Source organism: Lynx canadensis, chromosome C2 (assembly GCF_007474595.2).
Source record: "Lynx canadensis isolate LIC74 chromosome C2, mLynCan4.pri.v2, whole genome shotgun sequence".
NCBI lineage: Eukaryota > Metazoa > Chordata > Mammalia > Carnivora > Felidae > Lynx > Lynx canadensis.
Window position 1 is genome coordinate 76554092 of NC_044311.2, and position 19041 is coordinate 76573132.

A 19041-nucleotide genomic window follows, 5' to 3' on the forward strand; every position below is an offset into this window, starting at 1 on the left:
TAAATAAAAACTTTCAAAACATAAAAACATAAGATGGTTTCAGAAAACACTGAATATTTTCTGTATGTCAGATATGATACATCCATTAATTGTGTCAGAGCTCCTTTGGTAGGTGAGGATTGCTATTTGCGCAGTTTAGGAACACAGAAAACTGTATAATATTCACTTTGGACAAGCAAAAGGTCTACATGGTATTACTACCTAGATCTGAGAATGAGTATCTTTAGGGTCTTTCTGGTAATTAGTTTTACCCTTACAGACAGAAGATTTGCAAATGTGGAAGCTATTCAGATGATTGTCAGGTGCCTCTTGAGTGCAAGGCACCAGGCTTGGTATTCTGGGAATGTTAATTCACTCATGATCTTAGCCCTTAGAGAGAACATAGTCTAATAGTGGAAGTAAGACATACTTATCTCCAGAGAGTAGCATGTAAGTTAAGGGAGGCACAAGCAATTGCCAAATGAGGTCATAGAACTCCATACCGTGCAAATATGGTGAGTTTTTCCCCCAAACAGTTAAAATTTGTAGATATGTTTTTTTTTTTTTTTTTGAGAGAATGAGCATGTGGGACCACAGGTGCGTGTGGGGAAGGGGGCAGAGGAAGAGGGAGAGAGAATCTTAAGCAGGTTCCACGCCAGTGTGGAGGCCCAGAGGGGGCTCGATCCCATGACCCTGGGATCAGACTTGAGCCGAAATCAAGAGTTGGACGCTTAACCAACAGAGCCACCCAGGCGCCCCTGTAGGTGTGACTTCATAAATTTTTTATTTCATTGTTTTCAAGTAGGTACAATAATGAACACTATACAAAATAAGCATTGCCTATGAGAACATTAGAGGAATTTCTTTTAATTATTAAATAATAAATTTAAATACCTCCTGGAGAAAATCAGAGGTGATTGAGGCAAGATCCTTGCCCTTAAGTAACTTAATCTAGTAGAGATTTGAATTATTTGCTTTTAGCATATCAAATGTTGGTGCTTGAAAAATAAGTAGTTTAAATGTTTACCCTGTAATTTTCTTTGCATTGTTAATTTCCTTAGGAAACCTTTTCTTCATGGGTAATATAAATGTAAATTTCAGCCAAATTCCAAATTAATAAATTTTGATATTTGAAATTTTAGAGCTACTTTAAAAGATGGTATTCTCTGTAACCTCGCATCCTGAAAACAGCAGGAAATACAATTGTAGAATGAGACAGATGAAAGATAGTTGGTTTGTTCAAAGACCTACAGATACTTATGGATTTTTTCACTTATTGTTAGCATGTTCTACATTATGCTTATTTGTAGATAACTGGTTTTTTTCTTTTTTAAATTGTTTTAACATTTATTTATTATTGAGAGACAAATAGGCACAGAGCATGAACAGGGGAGGGGCCAAGAGATGGAGAGACAGAATCTGAAGCAGGCTCCAGGCTCTGAGCTGTCAGCACAGAGCCCAACATGGGCTCAAACTCACAAACTGCGAGATCATGACCTGAGCCGAAGTCGGATGCTTAACCGACTGAGCCATCCAGGCTCCCCTTTTCTTCATTCTTAGTGTCTAACTCAATGCCCAGCATCTAGTAGACACTCAGTAAATACATTAAAATGAATGTAGCTTCATCATATGGTTCTTGTGATTGTTGCTACCTCCCAAGTCTTTAAAAACAAGCTAATACTATATTTTTTTCAATCTTCCATTTCTTTCACCTGATTTATATGTTGTTTTTTAGATCAGAATCAAGCTTTGCGACTCTGTCTGGGGAACACTAGTGTTGGAGGTCAGTATGGAGCCATCTCTGCCCTCAGTATCAACAACGACTGCTCAAGACTTCTCTGTGGCTTTGCTAAGGGACAGGTAAACGTGAACTTTTTTATCCATATTTACAAGTAAATAGCTTTTATAAACCAACCTGGCTGTGACACCAAAATTTACTTCCTTAGAGTAGTGTAGATAGTTGTTGCTGCTTTTTAAATATACTATATTCTGCTTTCTGTCTTCTCATCGCTGTGTTACTGGATAGCTCTTTGGGTATTGCTTTCTACTTACGAAACTAGCAGTAAGGTTTGGCCTTTCTCATCTTTGACTTATACATCACTAGTTAGTTTGGCAGTAAGCCTTTCCTATAAGGTTTACCATTGCTAAAGAGATTGACTCATTAAAGAAGTTTTTTACTTGTCTCAGTATAAGAGCAATATTTGAAATCTGAAGGGAAAAGTAGGTTGGGCAGGATGAAGGGAAGATGAAGACAGAACAAAGGCCCTGTGCTTTAATGGATCTGCAATCTTCAATTATGTTTCAACTTCATAGTTCTTTGCCTGCAATGTTTATAGACCAGGGATGGATTATTTCAGCCAGAAGTCAGGATACTTAAGTCCAAAAAAGAGCAATAAATTGGTTTTTGAAGCATTTAGTTGTCTTGTAGATCACGATGTGGGATTTGGCCAGTGGAAAACTTCTAAGATCAATAACAGATGCTCATCCTCCAGGAACAGCAATATTGCATATTAAGGTAATATCTTTGCTTACTTTGTCTGATCATTTTAGTTATTATGCTTTTGAATGCATCTTTAAGCACATTTCTTTATAAACAGAATCCTTGAAAATGAAGTTTTTTTTTTACTAGCCCAATGGGATGTTTTCCAGGTTAGAACTGAAGATGGGCTAGCCTATTGTATAGATGAGTAGCAGAAAGAGAACATTGATGTGATCCTGGACCACAGGTTGTCAGTAGACAGGCATTACCCTGCTGAAAACTCATGGGAAGATTTTAAAAGGTCTTTTTACCCAACAGCGTTGCTCTGTGACACTTGGTTGAGAATTACCTGAGGTTCAAGGCACCAACTGTGAAAGAACCAAGGTTCGCATTATGTTTAAAAATGCATCTGTTGGTTTATTTTCTTTCAGGCCTCTAAGGGAAAAGCATTAAGATTTGCATCTTGGCTTTCTTCTTACAATCTGAAAAAAATAAACCAACCTAGGTAACAGATTTCATTTATAAATACAATGTGAACTTTGGATTTTGTATGCTGTCAAGCCCATGTTCAGAAGCATAAAAGGTAAAGGACTGTAACTAGGGAAGTCTAAAATCAGATCTTCTAGATTTTAATCATGTACACATTTGGTTGCTTAGCTGAGCAGACCTCTTATCCATACATATGCTTTTTAAAGTCTGTAAGCATCTGGAGTTTATGTGTCTGCATCTAGGTTAGTTACATAAAAGTCTTTTGTGACAGAGCAGCATTGAAGCATTTAGTAACAACGAAAACAACCAGACCAGTAAAAGTAGAATTTCTCCTCTTTCTGAACATCATGGCAATTTTTCTTGACCTCCTTTCCTATGGTATGTGCCAACTTCTAAAATGTTATAGTTGTTTGTTTTTATGTCTTACATCCTTTAATAGATGAAGATTTTTGAAACTAGAATCTGTTTCTCATTTATTTTTGTGTTATGCATGGTAGCTGCTCAATAAATGTTTGCTTGAAGGAATAACTAATTGGTGGTGTTTGTAAAAGGATAGTCCATTTACAGCAAAAAGCAAAATCCTTGAGAGAAACAATAGGAAACAGAAGAGATAAAGGCCGACAGGAAAGAGAGGAATACAGCCGAGGTGAAAAGCATAGAAGTCAGGGGTACCTGGGTGGCTCAGTTGGTTGAGCGTCCAACTCTTGATTTCAGCTCAGGTCATGATCTCACAATTTGTAAGATTGAGTCCCACATCAGGCTCTGTGCTGACAACATGGAGCCTGCTTGGGATTCTTTCTCTCCCTCTGTCTCTTTCCCTGTCCCATTCACACACGTAGGTGCACACGTGTTCTCCCCACCCCCGTCTCTCAAAATAAACTTAAAAGCATAGAAGTAGTAGCCATTGTTTTGCTTGAGATTGGACATTGCAGTAAGAAGTAGCAAGTGATGTATATGGTTGAATACTTCCTGGGTCTTGGATTGACAACGGCCATGTGTGCTTTAGTACTCTTACTCATTGTTCTCCAAACTTAACCCTATGTACCATCAATAACAATTTGGGATTACATCCTTTATATATATATATATATATTTTTTTTTTAAGAAATAGTATGAATGTACTACTGTACTAATATTTAAGTACATTACAAAACACATACATATAAGTAGAAGACTAATAAAACTGCAAGTTCAACTGCTTTTCCTACATTCCAGGTATATACCTCCCACTCTGGCAGTTGCTCAGCTAGGAGAGTTGAGAGCACAGGTGTGGGTCTTCTTTGTTATGGTTTGTGTGGGGTTGAGGAAAAATAATTTTACAGTAGCCTCCGGTACCTCAACTGTCCCTAAGAGGATGAAGACATGCGCTTTGGGATGGCTTACCAACCTATGGGGTTAGGGAGACTAGTCACTATAAATGACTCAGGTTACTCACTTTTGTATCATACAGCATTCATATTTACCATACCTCATAAGCCCTTAAGGCTGTCATTGTGAACATTATTCGTTATTTTGGGTTTTCCAGAGTAGGTAATAATAACTGAAGTATACCTGTCAAAGATCAGGTGGAAGCACATTTTTGGTAGAGTTACATAAAAAGTTCAACTATTTTAAATGGGTTAATTCTTCAGTTATATAGAAAACATATTCAAATTTATTTCCCAAAGATAGCAAATATCTTTCACTGTGTCTTTGTTCTTGGAAACTAGACAACTGCAAATGTATCCAGTGTATCCTATTCAGTTTAATAGCATGTTAGAAAAAGTTAACATTAAGAAACCAAGTAGAAAACTTTAGGGCTTATATGAGTTGTAGTTTTTATTTTTCTTTTATCCTGATCGAAGGTGGCTTTACTTTTTTAAAGCCTCAGTTTTTTGAAGACAGTGAGTCATTTTTATTCTGAATATTTAGGATGATGAGCTAAATCAAGTTTAGGTGATTTCAAATGCTATTGAATATGTTTGTTTTTAGATTTTTAAAATGTGTAGGTTTTTTCCCTTACCTTTTTGATACTTGACTGGTTGTTGAAAAATCTGTAAGAAATTAATTTCTTCTCTGTTTAGTTTACAGATGATCCAACTCTTGCAATTTGCAATGACAGCGGAGGCTCTGTTTTTGAATTGACATTTAAGTAAGAGACTAATGGACATTTGTTGAGAAATGAAATCAAAAGACTAACTCTGGTTTAATGACTTGAAGTTAAACATGAAGAGGTCTGGAAAACCCATGTGATTGAAAATAGGTTATGTCTGTATATTGTGACCTGGGAGGCATTTGGAGCTCCAGGCCTGGTGTCCCAAAATTCTATCTCAGTAGGTCTGAGTTGGGATGCTGAACTCTTCCCCAAGGAATTCATATGAGCTGTCAGGCTTAGGAACCATAATTCTGGAGTATGTCACTAATTTTGGTTTAGGCTTCAGGTCTAGGTGATTATAACCCTAACAGACAGGTGTAGAAAGGTTTTTATTACCTTCGAATTGCCCTATTTCTCTTTAAGAGTAAAGACTGTTTGGATACATGGGAGAATTATAAGGCAGAGTTTTAAAAAAGAAGTAGAACATAAAATTCAATGTGTACTGTGTTTCCATAAGTTTTCAGAGTAAGGATTATGTTTCTTATATTTCTTACACTTTCTAACACTGCTAAACACAAGGTAATTGCTTACAAAGTACTGTTAATTCTGCTAATATTTGTTGAGCATCTCCTATGGGTGAACATTGTTCTAGGCACCAGACTTGCAGCTGTGAACCAGACAAGGTTGCTCCTCTGATAGAACTTACTTTCTAGTTGGGGCTGGGGTAGGGATACAGACAATAAATGAACACATAAATGAGGTAAGTTCAGATAGTTATGAGTGCTGTGAAGAGAATAAGACCAGTCAGCTTGCTGGAGTGCACCTGAAGGTAATTCAGGAAGGTGACACTTGAGCAAAGACCTGAATGATAATCTGGTAAACAAATGCAAAGAAGTGTTCTAGGCAGAGGGATGTTCGAGCACAGAGGCTTGAAGCAAGCACAAATTTGGCTTGCTAGAACAATGGGAAGAAGGCAATTGTGGCTGGAGCGTGACTTTGGCAGTAGTGGGAGAGCAGTGAAGGTAGGAGCCAGATCATACAGGAACTTTTAAAAAATTGTAAAGAGTTTGGATTTTATTTTATGTACAGCGGCCAGGCATTGGGCTGTTTTTAGGAGAAGAGTGATAAATCTGACTTCTACATTACAGAGATTGTGTTGCTGTCTTACGGAGTTAGATTGTTGGAGGCAAGAATAGGAGTTAGGAGGCTACTGTAATAGTCCATGCTTGAGATGGTAGTGTCTTGAATCTCATTACTAAATCAATTCTGAATGTTTTGGTTACATTTGCAGGAGAGTGATGGGAGTGAGAACGTGTGAATCTAGGTGTCTGTTCAGTGGTTCCAAGGGTGAAGTTTGCTGTATTGAGCCTCTTCATTCTAAGCCCGAGTTGAAAGATCATCCCATCACACAGTTTTCCTTATTGGCCATGGCATCCTTAACAAAGGTCAGTGTATTTAGAAGGTGAAACTCATAACTTTTAGAGGCTTTGAATACCCAAAATAGAAAATTATAAACATTAAAAATACATTTTTCTTCTAAAGATACTGGTCATTGGATTGAAACCATCCTTGAAAGTGTGGATGACTTTTCCCTATGGACGGGTGAGTAAACCTCTCCATCTTATTAGCAAAAAGACCAATCCAGGAGGGGGAAAATGACTTGTATGTGGTGAATTCTGTGAGATTGTTAGAAAATGAGGTAGAATGGAAGTCACTGCTCCAAAGATCATTTGTCTGGTCTTAACCTTCATGTGACCAAAGCAGCATAAACTGGTGACTAGAGCGGTGTTCTGGGATCATGAGACTTTTAATTTTCTACCTTTATTGTTTTAAGTTGTTCTCTCATAAACAGCTGCTGCTTTGCTACTGAACTACAGATAGAGAACACCCCATCGTAAGATCTAGCATAAATTGCTACTACTTGTGCTTTCTTTGGCTTCTGCCTAGTATTTTACTTTGGGGGATGATACTTCCCAGAATCGATTATGCATACCCCAGTTTCCTTTTCTTTTCCTGCTTGGTTGTTTTCAGAGAGTTGTGATCTTCCAGTGTATATGTGAGGAGAGGTATTGATAGGATGAGATGGAGAACGATGGTACAGAGCCAAGACTAATTGCAAACGCAGTGCCGATACTGAGGGAGATCACTCTTCTGTTTGTTTGTTGGTACTCTGTGTATCTCTGGGTCCCTGGGGAAGCAGATCTGCTCTTTCAAATGGTGCAGCTAGCTTAGATTGTCATTAACATTTCGTAAACCTAAGAAACCTAAGCTTCCCTGGCTAAGTGAGGTTTATCATGGTGGTATGTGTTTGCATCTTCCTAATGTCTTTTATCGTTTTTACCAATGTTAACATTTTCAAAAAAAGAAACAGAATTTTACATTGAACACCTGTATACTACTATCTAAATTCTGTTATTAATAGCTTACTTTATTAATATTTAGCCATCTCTCTGTCCACCCATCACTTATTTTAAATGTATTTCCAACTAAATTGCAGAAGTAAACACTCTTTTGCCTAAATATGCAACATGCATTATTATGTTTAGCTAGAGTTGAATATTTGTTTCTCCTTTGGTGTAGAATTTACTTGCAATGAAACGCATACATCTTGAATATACATTTGCTGAACTTTAACGAATGTATATACTTTTGTAGCCCAAACCTCTGTCAAGATTAGCATCAACTCAGAAAGTACCCTCATGACACCTCCCAGTCAGTTCCTGCTTCACTGAAATTGTAATGAGAAATTGGGAGATGTTTTATCAAGGAACAGTAGTCAGATGCTGTTTTTAATTAATTTTCTCTTTTTCTTGCTGTCTGTTAACTGTGATGGTTTGTTGTTTTTTGTTTTTTTTGGCCTTCTCTTCACTTAGATGGATCCTTCCAGTGTTCCGTTGCTGGCCTGGCACTTTGTGGCAGTGCATAATTATGTGAATCCCATGCTTGCCTTCTGCAGAGGAGATGTTGTTCATTTTCTGTTGGTAAATCCTGATATGATACTAGATTTGTTAAAAGTCTTTTATCATAATATTTTTTCCTGATTTACCAGTGATTTAATATTGATTGTGTCAAAGAAATATGCTATTATAATTCTTTGGAGAGAGAGTGATCATTTATTTTAATTTAGGGCTTTAGTGATTATCACAGAAAACAACTGATCACCTCAGCTCCATGCCCCTTCATGGTGTATTCCTCAGTTCCAACTCCTTTGACCAACAAATAATGGTTTATGTGTATGTATAAATATAGAACGTACATGTGTCTATTAAAGGCTTACCTATCTACATATGCTGTATTTATTAGACAACAGGTATCATTGGTCACGTTCTGTGTTCTACACTGATGGACATAGAAACAGTTGAAGGAAGTCTCAAACATTTCTTCTTTCACATAACTTCAAGTATTGTTTGAGAGACAAAACCAGTATGCTCATTACTACTAGGGAGACCACTATGTTTAAGGATTCAGCTATGTGATGAGAAATAAAAGTTGATGTAAGTTCAGAGTATGGAGAGATTTGTATGGACTGGGTAGGCCCTGTTAAGACTCTATGAAGGATATATGGCCAATATCACAGGAGGGGTGGGTATGCCTATTGGGAGAAATAAGATGAACTGAAGTTATAGAGGTAAGAATGTCCGCATAGTCTCTTCTTGGGTTTCCTAGCTCAGTGAAGCAAGGACATAACTGTTCACCTAGTTTCTCCAGCTAGAAACCTAGGGGTTGCCTTTCACTTCCCTTTCTCCTTTCATTTCTGCTTCTTCACTGCTTCCTTTTGACTCTGTCTCCAACCTCTCCTGAATTTACTCCCCCCCTTTTTTTTTTCTTTTTTTTTTTTTTACTCCCCCATGGCTGCTTCCCTAGCCTAAACCATTGACATTTCTTTTAGCTGTGGCTCTGGCAGAGCTTTCTAACCAGGTGCTAGCCTTGGTGTCTTTGCATATGCTCTCACCTCTGCCAGGGAAGCTCTGTGCTCTCTTCCGCTTTATCCTACCTAAATAATGATTAACATTGTCTTCCCTGACTTCCTGAACTGTTCCCTGCTACGTACACCCATAAGACCTTCTGTGTTCTCCTTTGGTAATATTCAGCACTTTTAAAATTACATGTCTAATATTTTTCTTCATCATTAGAGTGAAAGCTCCATAAGTCTAAGGATTCCAGCAGTGAGGATAGTGCCTATATGTAGTCGATGCTTAATAAATGTTTAATGAGAGTGAGAAACCTGTGGAAAATAAAGTTGAATATATGGTGTAGATTTTTATTCGGTGTGGCAAACAAAAGCCTGTGTACCAAATCTGGCCAACTGCTTGATTTTTTTTTTTTTTAATTTTTTTTTTTTTTCAACGTTTATTTATTTTTGGGACAGAGAGAGGCAGAGCATGAACGGGGGAGGGGCAGAGAGAGAGGGAGACACAGAATCGGAAACAGGCTCCAGGCTCTGAGCCATCAGCCCAGAGCCCGACGCGGGGCTCGAACTCACGGACCGCGAGATCGTGACCTGGCTGAAGTCGGACGCTTAACAGACTGCGCCACCCAGGCGCCCCGACTGCTTGATTTTTTAAATAAAGTTTTATTGGAACACAGTCATGCCCATTTGATTATGTATTATTTGTGGCAGCTTTCACACTACAGTGGCAGGAATGAGCAGTTGTTACAGGACTGTATAGTCCACAGAACCTAGAATATTTATTACGTGGCCTTTTACAGAAAAAGTTTGGTGACCCCCTGATCTAGTTTACATAATTGGCCTAGATTGGTAATGAGGAGTTGTCACAGGTTCTTAGGTAATTAAAGAGATAAAGATGTGATTAAAGTGGTATTTTAGGAAGATCAATGTAGAAGTAGGAGAAAGAATAGATTATAGGTGGTAGCAGGGAAATGGAGGGTTTTGTTCTTGTGTCAAAGCAGGTGTGAGGTTTTTAGACAAGGATGCTTGGTTGCAGTGAGAGTTAGGGATGACATTTTAAAGGAAAGATGAAGCTTCTTATCTTACTGCATCTGGAAACTGAAGGACATGAATGAAACATTGTGATTCTGACTTTGCATTTTAGAAGCATGAACTGTTTGAAAGGTTAGGGTTACAGAGGATTTGAATGTATTGAGATAGAAGTGAAGGTGTGATTCTTAAGTGTTCTCTCAGGAATGTCCTCTGGGCAGATGGCAATCCAGGTCTGCAGTGCAAGTGAGAATTTCAGAATAGAGATGTAGTTGAAGCTGTGAAGATCAAAAGCCAGAGCATACATAACCTTGGTGGGCACTCACAAGGGAAAGGAAAAAAAAAAAAAAGTCAAGAAAGAATGTTCCAGTAAAGGCACCCAGAGGTAGAAGGGGAAGTAAGATGGTATGGTGTCACACAGGAGACATAGGAAAGGTTTCTGGACCATGTCAGTTTCAGGGTGATAGATAGCATTATTAAATAAAGATCAAGGGGGAAGACTGAATATAAGACCACTGGATATGCAAATGTTCTTGATTAGAAACTTTTCAGAGGACTGAATATCAATGGAACGGAGGTGGAAGCCACAGTGTAGAGCCTTGTTAAAGAAATGGGTGTGTAGGAGAACAAATTCACATAATCATTGCATTTAGCCAAAAGAGGAAAGACAATGATTAAATGTCTGTAAGAAACAAATCAAGGAAAGGCTTTTTTGCTTTTGTTTTTTAATTTGAAGATAGAAAAGTCAGAAACATGTTGGATAGCAAAAGGAAAAGGGCCCTTTAAAGGGAGTGTGAGTGAATATGCCAGCAAGGGAGGGGTAATATTAAACAGTGATGGAGGGGGTGGGATTTAGAGTGTATAGAAATGAAGGGATTTTCTTTAGCAAGGGCTCCAGTGAATCTTAGGAGAATAGGTAATGTTGGCATTATTTTTTGTTTGTTTGTTTGTTTGTTTGTGAAACACTTTCAGCATATGCCAAATAGGGAACAATTTGGTGCTTATTTTCATTTTTCAAAGGAGGAAACTGAGAAGAGTAAGTGATTGGCCCTCGGTCACACAGCTATAATAGTGGAGCTGAAACACATTCTCCTTCTGCTAGAGTATCATTTCTTACAGGGGAAGTGACTTAGTGAACCAAAGATGAGAGAACATGAAGGGCCTGCATTAAGAGGTCTCAGTTGTTAAGGTGTCTGGAGAGGTCAACACTGTAAGTGATTGGAGCAAAGAGACATTGGGGCTTAAAGGGAAAGAGAAATTGGGGCTTAAAGGGAAAGGAAGACATCTAGAACACTACTATGGGAGAGTGTAAGAGAACCCAGGTTGGATGGGATGTCATGCATTTCAGGAGGGTTGGATTACTACTGTGTCTCTTTTTCAGTGCTCTGTCACCTTGGAGTAGAAGTAGAGAAAGCAAGTTATAAGGATGATTAAAGATTAGAGACTGTATGTACACATATGTAAATATATTGACACTTGAGCTTCTCTTGGGAAATTTTGGGTCTATTTGAGCTGTAATAGCATACTTCAGAAAAGTCTAGTTTTGTCACAGCCTCCTTCTTGTTTTTTTTTTTTTAATGACCTGTTTGACTATCACGCCATGTTGTCAATCCCATTTTATGCTTAACTCTAGCTAAGTACAGTCACTGACGGGATGAAGTTAGTTTGTTCTGAATTATAGTAGAGTGAAAATACATGAAGTACTGACGACTAGACCACTGTCACATATGCCTTGGATTTCACTACAGATCATGGTGTGAATGTTTTTTTTTCATTTGCGTAATAGTTTCTGTAGTTGCCAATATTTCTGGGCTTATCCATAATGTGAATGGAAATCATTTTCTAGGTGGAGTATAATTAAGTACCTAAAAACAAGTCCCTCAAAAAGCAGCTGGTGTTTAGGTGGTTTTTATTTCATCATCAGGTGAAGAGAGATGAGTCTGGAGCAATACATGTTACTAAGCAAAAGCATCTTCACCTCTACTATGACCTCATCAACTTCACTGTGAGTATTATTCACATTGATGTGCCCCGTTCATTTCATGTAATTGTTTTGAGTCCGTGGTGTATTTGAGCTACCAGGATTTCTGTCATGAACCATGACCTTTAGGATTATGTAAAATATGGACAGAAATGAAGTTCTGTTTATACTGAATGGAGTCTGAGTTTGGTGTGATGCCATCATATTTTTAATTGCCTTTCAGCCTTATGTCCTGTTGAACACCGACAGGATTAGGAAAAGTTTTCTTTGATGTCCTGATTAGTTCAAAGGGGTGTTCAGAAGAATTTGGGTGGATTTCTTAAAGATCATTGCCTGGCTTTCTTGGTAAACACACTTTTGTACTTTTGGGCTTGTCCTAATTGGTTCAGGAGTTTATGTAATTCTTTTTTCGTGGCTAAAAGCTTAGCAGAATTTTCTCTATACGATACCTCTCAGTCCTTCCTGAGCAACTTGTTGGTTTAAAAAAAGAGAGTATGTCTTTTTTGTATCAAATTTTATCTTTTCTTTTTCAAATGGTGTGTCCATTTTGTAAATAGTGTAATTGTAATATTTCTAGGTTTCTATCATTAATCCTTTTGGCATATCAATATCCAGTGAAATATTCTATATATGCATGAATATAGGCAACCTTAGATAAAAGACAGTGCCTCATTTTTCTAATAAAATGGCTAAAAAAAGTTACTCCCCTAACTCGATGATATGTAACTTTTTAGGATATAGATGAAATGATCTTTTCTTTATAATATACAGTTTATTAATTTAGTTGCACATTGTCTTTTCATCTCACATATAGACTATAAATTTAGAAATAATACTTTTTTTCCATACTCATTTCATAAACTAATTTTGTTCAAGTTCTCATGAATGTAAGACATCAGTGTCTTTGTCGTCACCAGAGCCCCTGTTGAATTATCTAACAGTTTCCTAGAATTCTTCATCATTACTTCTGTTTAAGATATTTGAGATATGGCACTTCTAAAATCTGCATGTAATTCTGTCCCTGGAAAATTTTCCCTCGACCACAAGTAGCCATTCTCTGAATAGGAGGGCAGTAGGTGTTTTCATTTGTCCTGTGGCTTACCCATGATGCGACACTAACTGCATTGCTTTACAAGTTACCATTAAAAGGCTTGTTTACAACAATGTCAGCAGTTGCAGTCGTGAGGGTCTAATCTTCGAAATAATTGCTATGCCTGCTGACACTCTTTGTCGTTCTGTTTTAACCAGGTGACCTGTGAAAGCATCTAATATGATGTGATTAAAATGACACTTTATTTCTATGGTCTTCTTTCCAAAAACCTATATAACTCGAGTCTACTCATGAGAAAAGCACTAGACAAATCCTGAATGAATTACATTCTAAAAAATACCTGACCAGTGCTCTTTAAAACTGTTAAAGTTGGGGCACCTGGGTGGCTCGGTTGAGCATCCAACTCTTGATTTTGGCTCAGATTATGATCCCAGGGTTGTGGGATCGAGCCCCACATCTGCTCCACAGAGTGTGGAGCCTGCTTGAGATTGTTTCTCTCTCTCCCTCTGCTCCTCTCCCCTGTTTGTGTGCTCTCTCTCTCTAAAACAAAACAAAACAAAACTGTTAGTTATCGAAAACAAGGGAAGTATAAAAAAAAAACAAAACTGTCATAGTCAAGAGGAGCCTAAGAAGATGTGACAACTAAATGTAATGCAGTTCCCTGAATGAGAGCCTGAGACAGAAAAGGGACATTAGATAAAAATGAAGGGACTCTGAATGAAGTATGGATCTCAGTTAAAACTATGTATCAATATTGATTTTGGCTACTGTACTGATACAAGAAATTAATAGTAGGGGAAACTGTGTGCGGGACAGTAAGAGAAATCTCTGCACTGTCCTCAATTTTTCTGTAAATCTAAAACTGTAGTAAAAATAAAAAGTTTATTTTAAAAAACAGAATTGTGAACATGGCTAAAACTTAGCCAAATCTATTAATTATTACTGTGATTTGTTTTCATATTTGATACTGCAAAGAGTTCCAAACCTGTCTGTAAAAATTCAAATAAGATATTTTACAGATAAGCGGTAATCTGGATTCAGGTTTTCTTTTTCTCCTGTATTCTGTGAAGATATCTAAGTAATTTTTGACTTGAATTACCTAGATGATGATCTTGCTTGTATTTGTGAAAGTAGCCTATCTTTATAAAAATCCAAACAAAGAAGATAGCAACACTGGTTCTGACTGATAAGTGGAATGGTAAATAAAGAACAGATGTATACCCTCCTTAAAAAAAAATAGGATGGTAAATATTTTTCAAAACTGATGATCTCTCTGTAAAATGTATGACCGTTAGATTTTTCTCCCTGTAAAAAAAAATAAAAACTAGCGCTAAGGTTGTATAAGGCTAATGTGTCTTTCCTAAATGATACTTTGTTTTTTAAAATAATGAAGAGAACACCTTGTAAGTGCTCTTTGTAAAGTCTTGAGTATCAAACTCCCTGTTCTGTGAGAGATAATTTTTGGGGGAAACCAAAACAGAGAAACACCCTTCCCTTACAGTAGCCACTATACGGTGACAGGACAGAATGCATTTTCAGCATGTTAAAATGTATCCACTTTAACTTGTTTTTTTTTTATATGGCATTATGCAGATAATCTCTGATGACATGGAATAGGTCATATAAATAAAACAACATGAATGCCAGAGAGAGCGTAGGAGAAGCACTCTATTCTGGCTTATTTAGAATTCTAATTGAGCAGCTTTTAAAACTCCATTTATTTTCTGGGGAAGGATTGAAATTTAAAAAAAAATCATTTTGAAAATAAGAAATCTTATATAAAACCCAAGAAGTTTATCAAAATGGCATCCTTCAGAAGATTTTTAATATTATTATTAAGTTATTCTAAAATTATAATAGTACTTATTAAAGAAAATTTGGAACATAGAGAAATAGAAAAGCAAAGGTCTCTCCCATAATTGGTAGGGAGGTTTTAAAGGAAATACATGTTTTAAACAGCTTCTGTTTTAAAACATATATAAACGCTAACAATCATTTGACCACCTAGGTTTAGGAGGTTTGTTTGCACTTTTTAAAAATTAATATCAGACACACAAGAAATGCATATTTTGTCATTTTCCTTAAGTCATTTGTGCCAGTGTACCTTATAATTGTACTGAAACTAACATATCCTGTAATATATCTGTTAAAGCTCTTAGTTACCTCTTTTAAATACTAGGAGTCATTTTAACACCGTCAGACTCAATACTGTGTTGTGCACTGTCACCCACCACAGTGTGGCCACTACCGTCACCAGAGTAGTTCTTGCTGTGATTGTTTGTTATCAAGTTACTGAATGGATAAAATCCTCAACGTAATTTAACCTGAGTGGCCAGGCTTCCTTTTTGTCTTGAATGATGTGGGATGGGCCTCACGTTTGTTTTGTGGTGTGCTTGATTTGCAGTGGATAAACTCACGTACAGTTGTGCTCTTGGACAGTGTGGAGAAGTTGCATGTGATCGATCGGCAGACTCAAGAGGAATTAGAAACAGTGGAGATCTCAGAAGTTCAGTTGGTCTATAACAGCAGCCATTTCAAATCCCTAGCCACCGGAGGAAATGTTAGCCAGGCACTGGTAAGGGCAATCCATTATCTTAGTACTGCTTTGATAAACTTGGTATTTTGTTGTTGTTTGTTTTAGAAATAGGAGCTGAGGAGTTAGTTAGGTGTTTCTTTAAAAGCCACTAGATTGAAGTGGATATGGGTGTGTTTATGAGTCTTCAGGGATGTGAACTAAAACAGTAATTCCTGTGGTCTTCTATTAAAAAAATGTGACTAATATAATACCAAAGAATTTTAACTTTTATACTAAATAATAAAATGAAATTGAAAATTTATGAGAAAGAAATTATAAAAGCAGAATATTTTAGGAAGTTTAATATGGTGGCAATAAGCCTGATAGATTTAAGGGCCGAATGACTGGAGACAAATAGCCTGTGAGGCTTTGGAAATATTTAGGTGACTGGTAAAGGCTTTAGCAGGTGTGGTGGCTGTGGGAACCAAAAGGTAAAGATGGCTCTGAGAGGAGGAAAGAAGGTTCTTTAGAAACAGGTATATGAAATGTAGGAGTCGAGAGAGAAGGAAGACACAGAAGTATGATCTTAGTGTTAATTTTACTGTATTTTAAGCAACCACAATGATAGCCTTTTGCTAAAGGCAGTTTTACACATGCAGTTTACAGTTAAATTTCTTTGAATTGTGATCTCTTGTTTCCAAAAGCAATAATTTCTAAGCAGGAAATTTAGAGGCTTTCCTGGTTAATTTCATGGAAGAAAAAAGTAATGATGTTCATATTTAATGAGCATCTACTGTGTGATATGCAGCCATTGGTCACATCTCGCTGAGATATTAGGACTTCAGCATTTAAAAAATATGTGAAAGGGTCTTCCATCCTCAGAATTTAGAAACCAAGAAAATCCAGACTAAGAAATGGTAATGCAGTAGAGTTCACTAAAGACTAATTATTATCCCACACTTACGTATTTTCTTGTGTTAGAATGGTTATTAAAAATGGTGTTTGACTTTGAACTTGTACTTTTGGCCAAGATGGATTAGTGGGCACTGGATTACTCTCCTGTATAGAAGAAAGAAAGAAAAAAAAAACTTTTCAAGATACTGGCTACCAGGTAGTGAAGGCCAGCAATCTCTGACAAAATGGGAAACAAACGGCATGAGCCCTGTCATTATCCTAGCTTCTAGCCTAGAGAGTTTCTAGGCTGTAGCTCAGGGGTGAGGGACCCACTTGGAGTCCGAAGGACTCTATAAACTGAGACTGTGGAAGACTAAGGTGGGTTGAGTTTACAGGACAGTGTAGGACAGGGTACTGGAGAGGACAGACAGCACCATACCTGTGGTTCCCTTTGGCTATTCAGCAGACAATTGATCAACAGATACATATGAGGGAACTCCAAGAACTATGTGATAGGTTTGGAAGGAACTGTATCCAGTGCTCGCACTGGCTTGTTTATACCAGCCAGAATGGAAAGCTTCATGATTTATAGGGCATTGGGTAGAATACTCAGGTTATATCTTGGTTCGGTAGTGGGGAATAATTAGGACCAGAATAAACACTGCTCTGGTCCCTACTACAGATCTTAAAAGCAAGACCAGAAAGAATCAAACTGTTTCCACGTAACTTAACTACCTCACAAAACAAAGCACAAGAATTTTTTTTGTAATGTTTTATTTATTTATTTTGAGAGGGAGAGTGAGTGTGAGCATGGAGGGGGCAGAGAGAATCCCAAGTAGGCTCTGCTCGGTTGGCACAGAGACTGACACTGGGCTCCATCTCACAAGCCACAAGATCGTGATCTGAGCCAAAATCAAGAGTAGGACGCTCAACCAACTGAGATACCCAGGTGCCCCCCAAAAGCACAGGAATATCAATAGGAAAACAGAAATGTCCAGAACCCAACAAGATAAAATTCACAGAGTCTGCCATTCAGTCAGAGATTACTAGGCATGTAAAGAAGAAGAGAAACACAATTTAGAGTGAGGAGACAAATCAATCAAAACTGACTTAGACCGGAAACAGAGGTTAGAATTAGCAGACAAGGACATAACAGTTATTATAACTATAGTCCATATACCAAAAAGTTAAGTAGTGACATGAAGGATATTTAGAAAAGTACAAATCTAACTTCTAGAGATAAAAATTACAGTGCTTGAAATGAAAAATGCCCTGGATGAGATTAATGTTAGAGAGTAGACATTATAGGAACATTAATGAACTTGAAGATAGAGCAATAGAATTTATCCAAAATGAAACACAGAAAAAATAATTTAAAAAAATAGTTGTGACCTGTGAGACACATTGAGTAGGCTAACATATGAGCAGTTGGAATCTCTGAAGAAAAGGAGAGGAGGGGCGCCTGATTAGCTCAGTCGGTTAAGCATCATATTTCAGCTCAGGTCATGATCTTGTGGTTTGTGGGTTTGAGCCCCATGTTGGGGTCTGTGCTGACAGCTCAGAGCCTGGAAGCTGCTTCAGATTCTGTGTCTCCCACTGTCTCTGTCCCTCCCCCACTTGTACTCTGTCTCTCTCTGTCTCTCAAAATAAATAAAAATGTTAAAAAAAAAAAAAAAGAGGAAAAAAATGGAAGAAGGAATGATCAAAACTTTCCAAAACTATAAACACAAATTTTCAAGAAGCTCAATGAACCCCGGACTTCAAGCTGTATTACAAAGCTGTGATCATCAAGACAGTATGGTACTGGCACAAGAACAGACACTCAGAATAATGGGACAGAATAGAGAACCCAGAAATGGACCCACAAACGTATGGTCAACTAATCTTTGACAAAGCAGGAAAGAATATCCAATAGAATAAAGACAGTGTCTCTTCAGCAAGTGGTGCTGGGAAAACTGGATAGTGACATGCAGAAGAATGAACCTGGGCCACTTTCTTACACCACATACAAAATAAACTCAAAATGGATGAAAGACCTCAATGTAAGACAGGAAGCCATCAAAATCCTAGAGAAGAAAGCAGGTGAAAACCTCTTTGACCTTGGCTGCAGCAACTTCTTACTCAGCACGTCTCCAGAGACAAGGGAAACAAAAGCAAAAATGAACTTTTGGGACCTCATCAAAATAAAGACCTTCTGCACAGTGAAAGAAACAATCAGCAAAATGAAAAGGCAACCAATGGAATGGGAGAAGATATTTGCAAACAGCATATCAGGTAAAGGGTTAGTATCCAAAATCTGTAAAGAACTTATCAAACTCAACATGCCCAAAACAAACAATCCAGTGAAGAAATGGGCAAAAGACATGAATAGACCTACAGATGGCCAACCGACACATGAAAAAATGCTCAACATCACTCATCATCAGGGAAATACAAATCAAAACCACAATGAGATACCACCTTACACCTGTCAGAATGGCTAACATTAACAACTCAGGCAATGATAGATGTTGGTGAGGATGTGGAGAAAGAGGATCTCTTTTGCATTGTTGGTGGGAATGCAAACTGGTGCAGCCATTCTGGAAAACACTGTGGAGGTTCCTCAAAAAATTGAAACTAGAACAACCCTCCGACCCAGCA

The 19041-nt window shown here is 37.6% G+C and overlaps 1 protein-coding gene across 1 annotated transcript in view; it reads left to right on the forward strand.

Annotated features, from left to right (window-relative positions):
* The window catches only part of VPS8 (VPS8 subunit of CORVET complex), a 247992-nt gene that overhangs the window by 34638 nt on the left and 194313 nt on the right, over window positions 1-19041 (forward strand). The window contains 8 exon segments of the mRNA XM_030328374.1: window positions 1715-1839; window positions 2408-2494; window positions 5011-5078; window positions 6313-6466; window positions 6564-6623; window positions 7895-8002; window positions 11885-11965; window positions 15397-15567. Coding sequence (XP_030184234.1) covers window positions 1715-1839; window positions 2408-2494; window positions 5011-5078; window positions 6313-6466; window positions 6564-6623; window positions 7895-8002; window positions 11885-11965; window positions 15397-15567 — 854 coding nt within the window.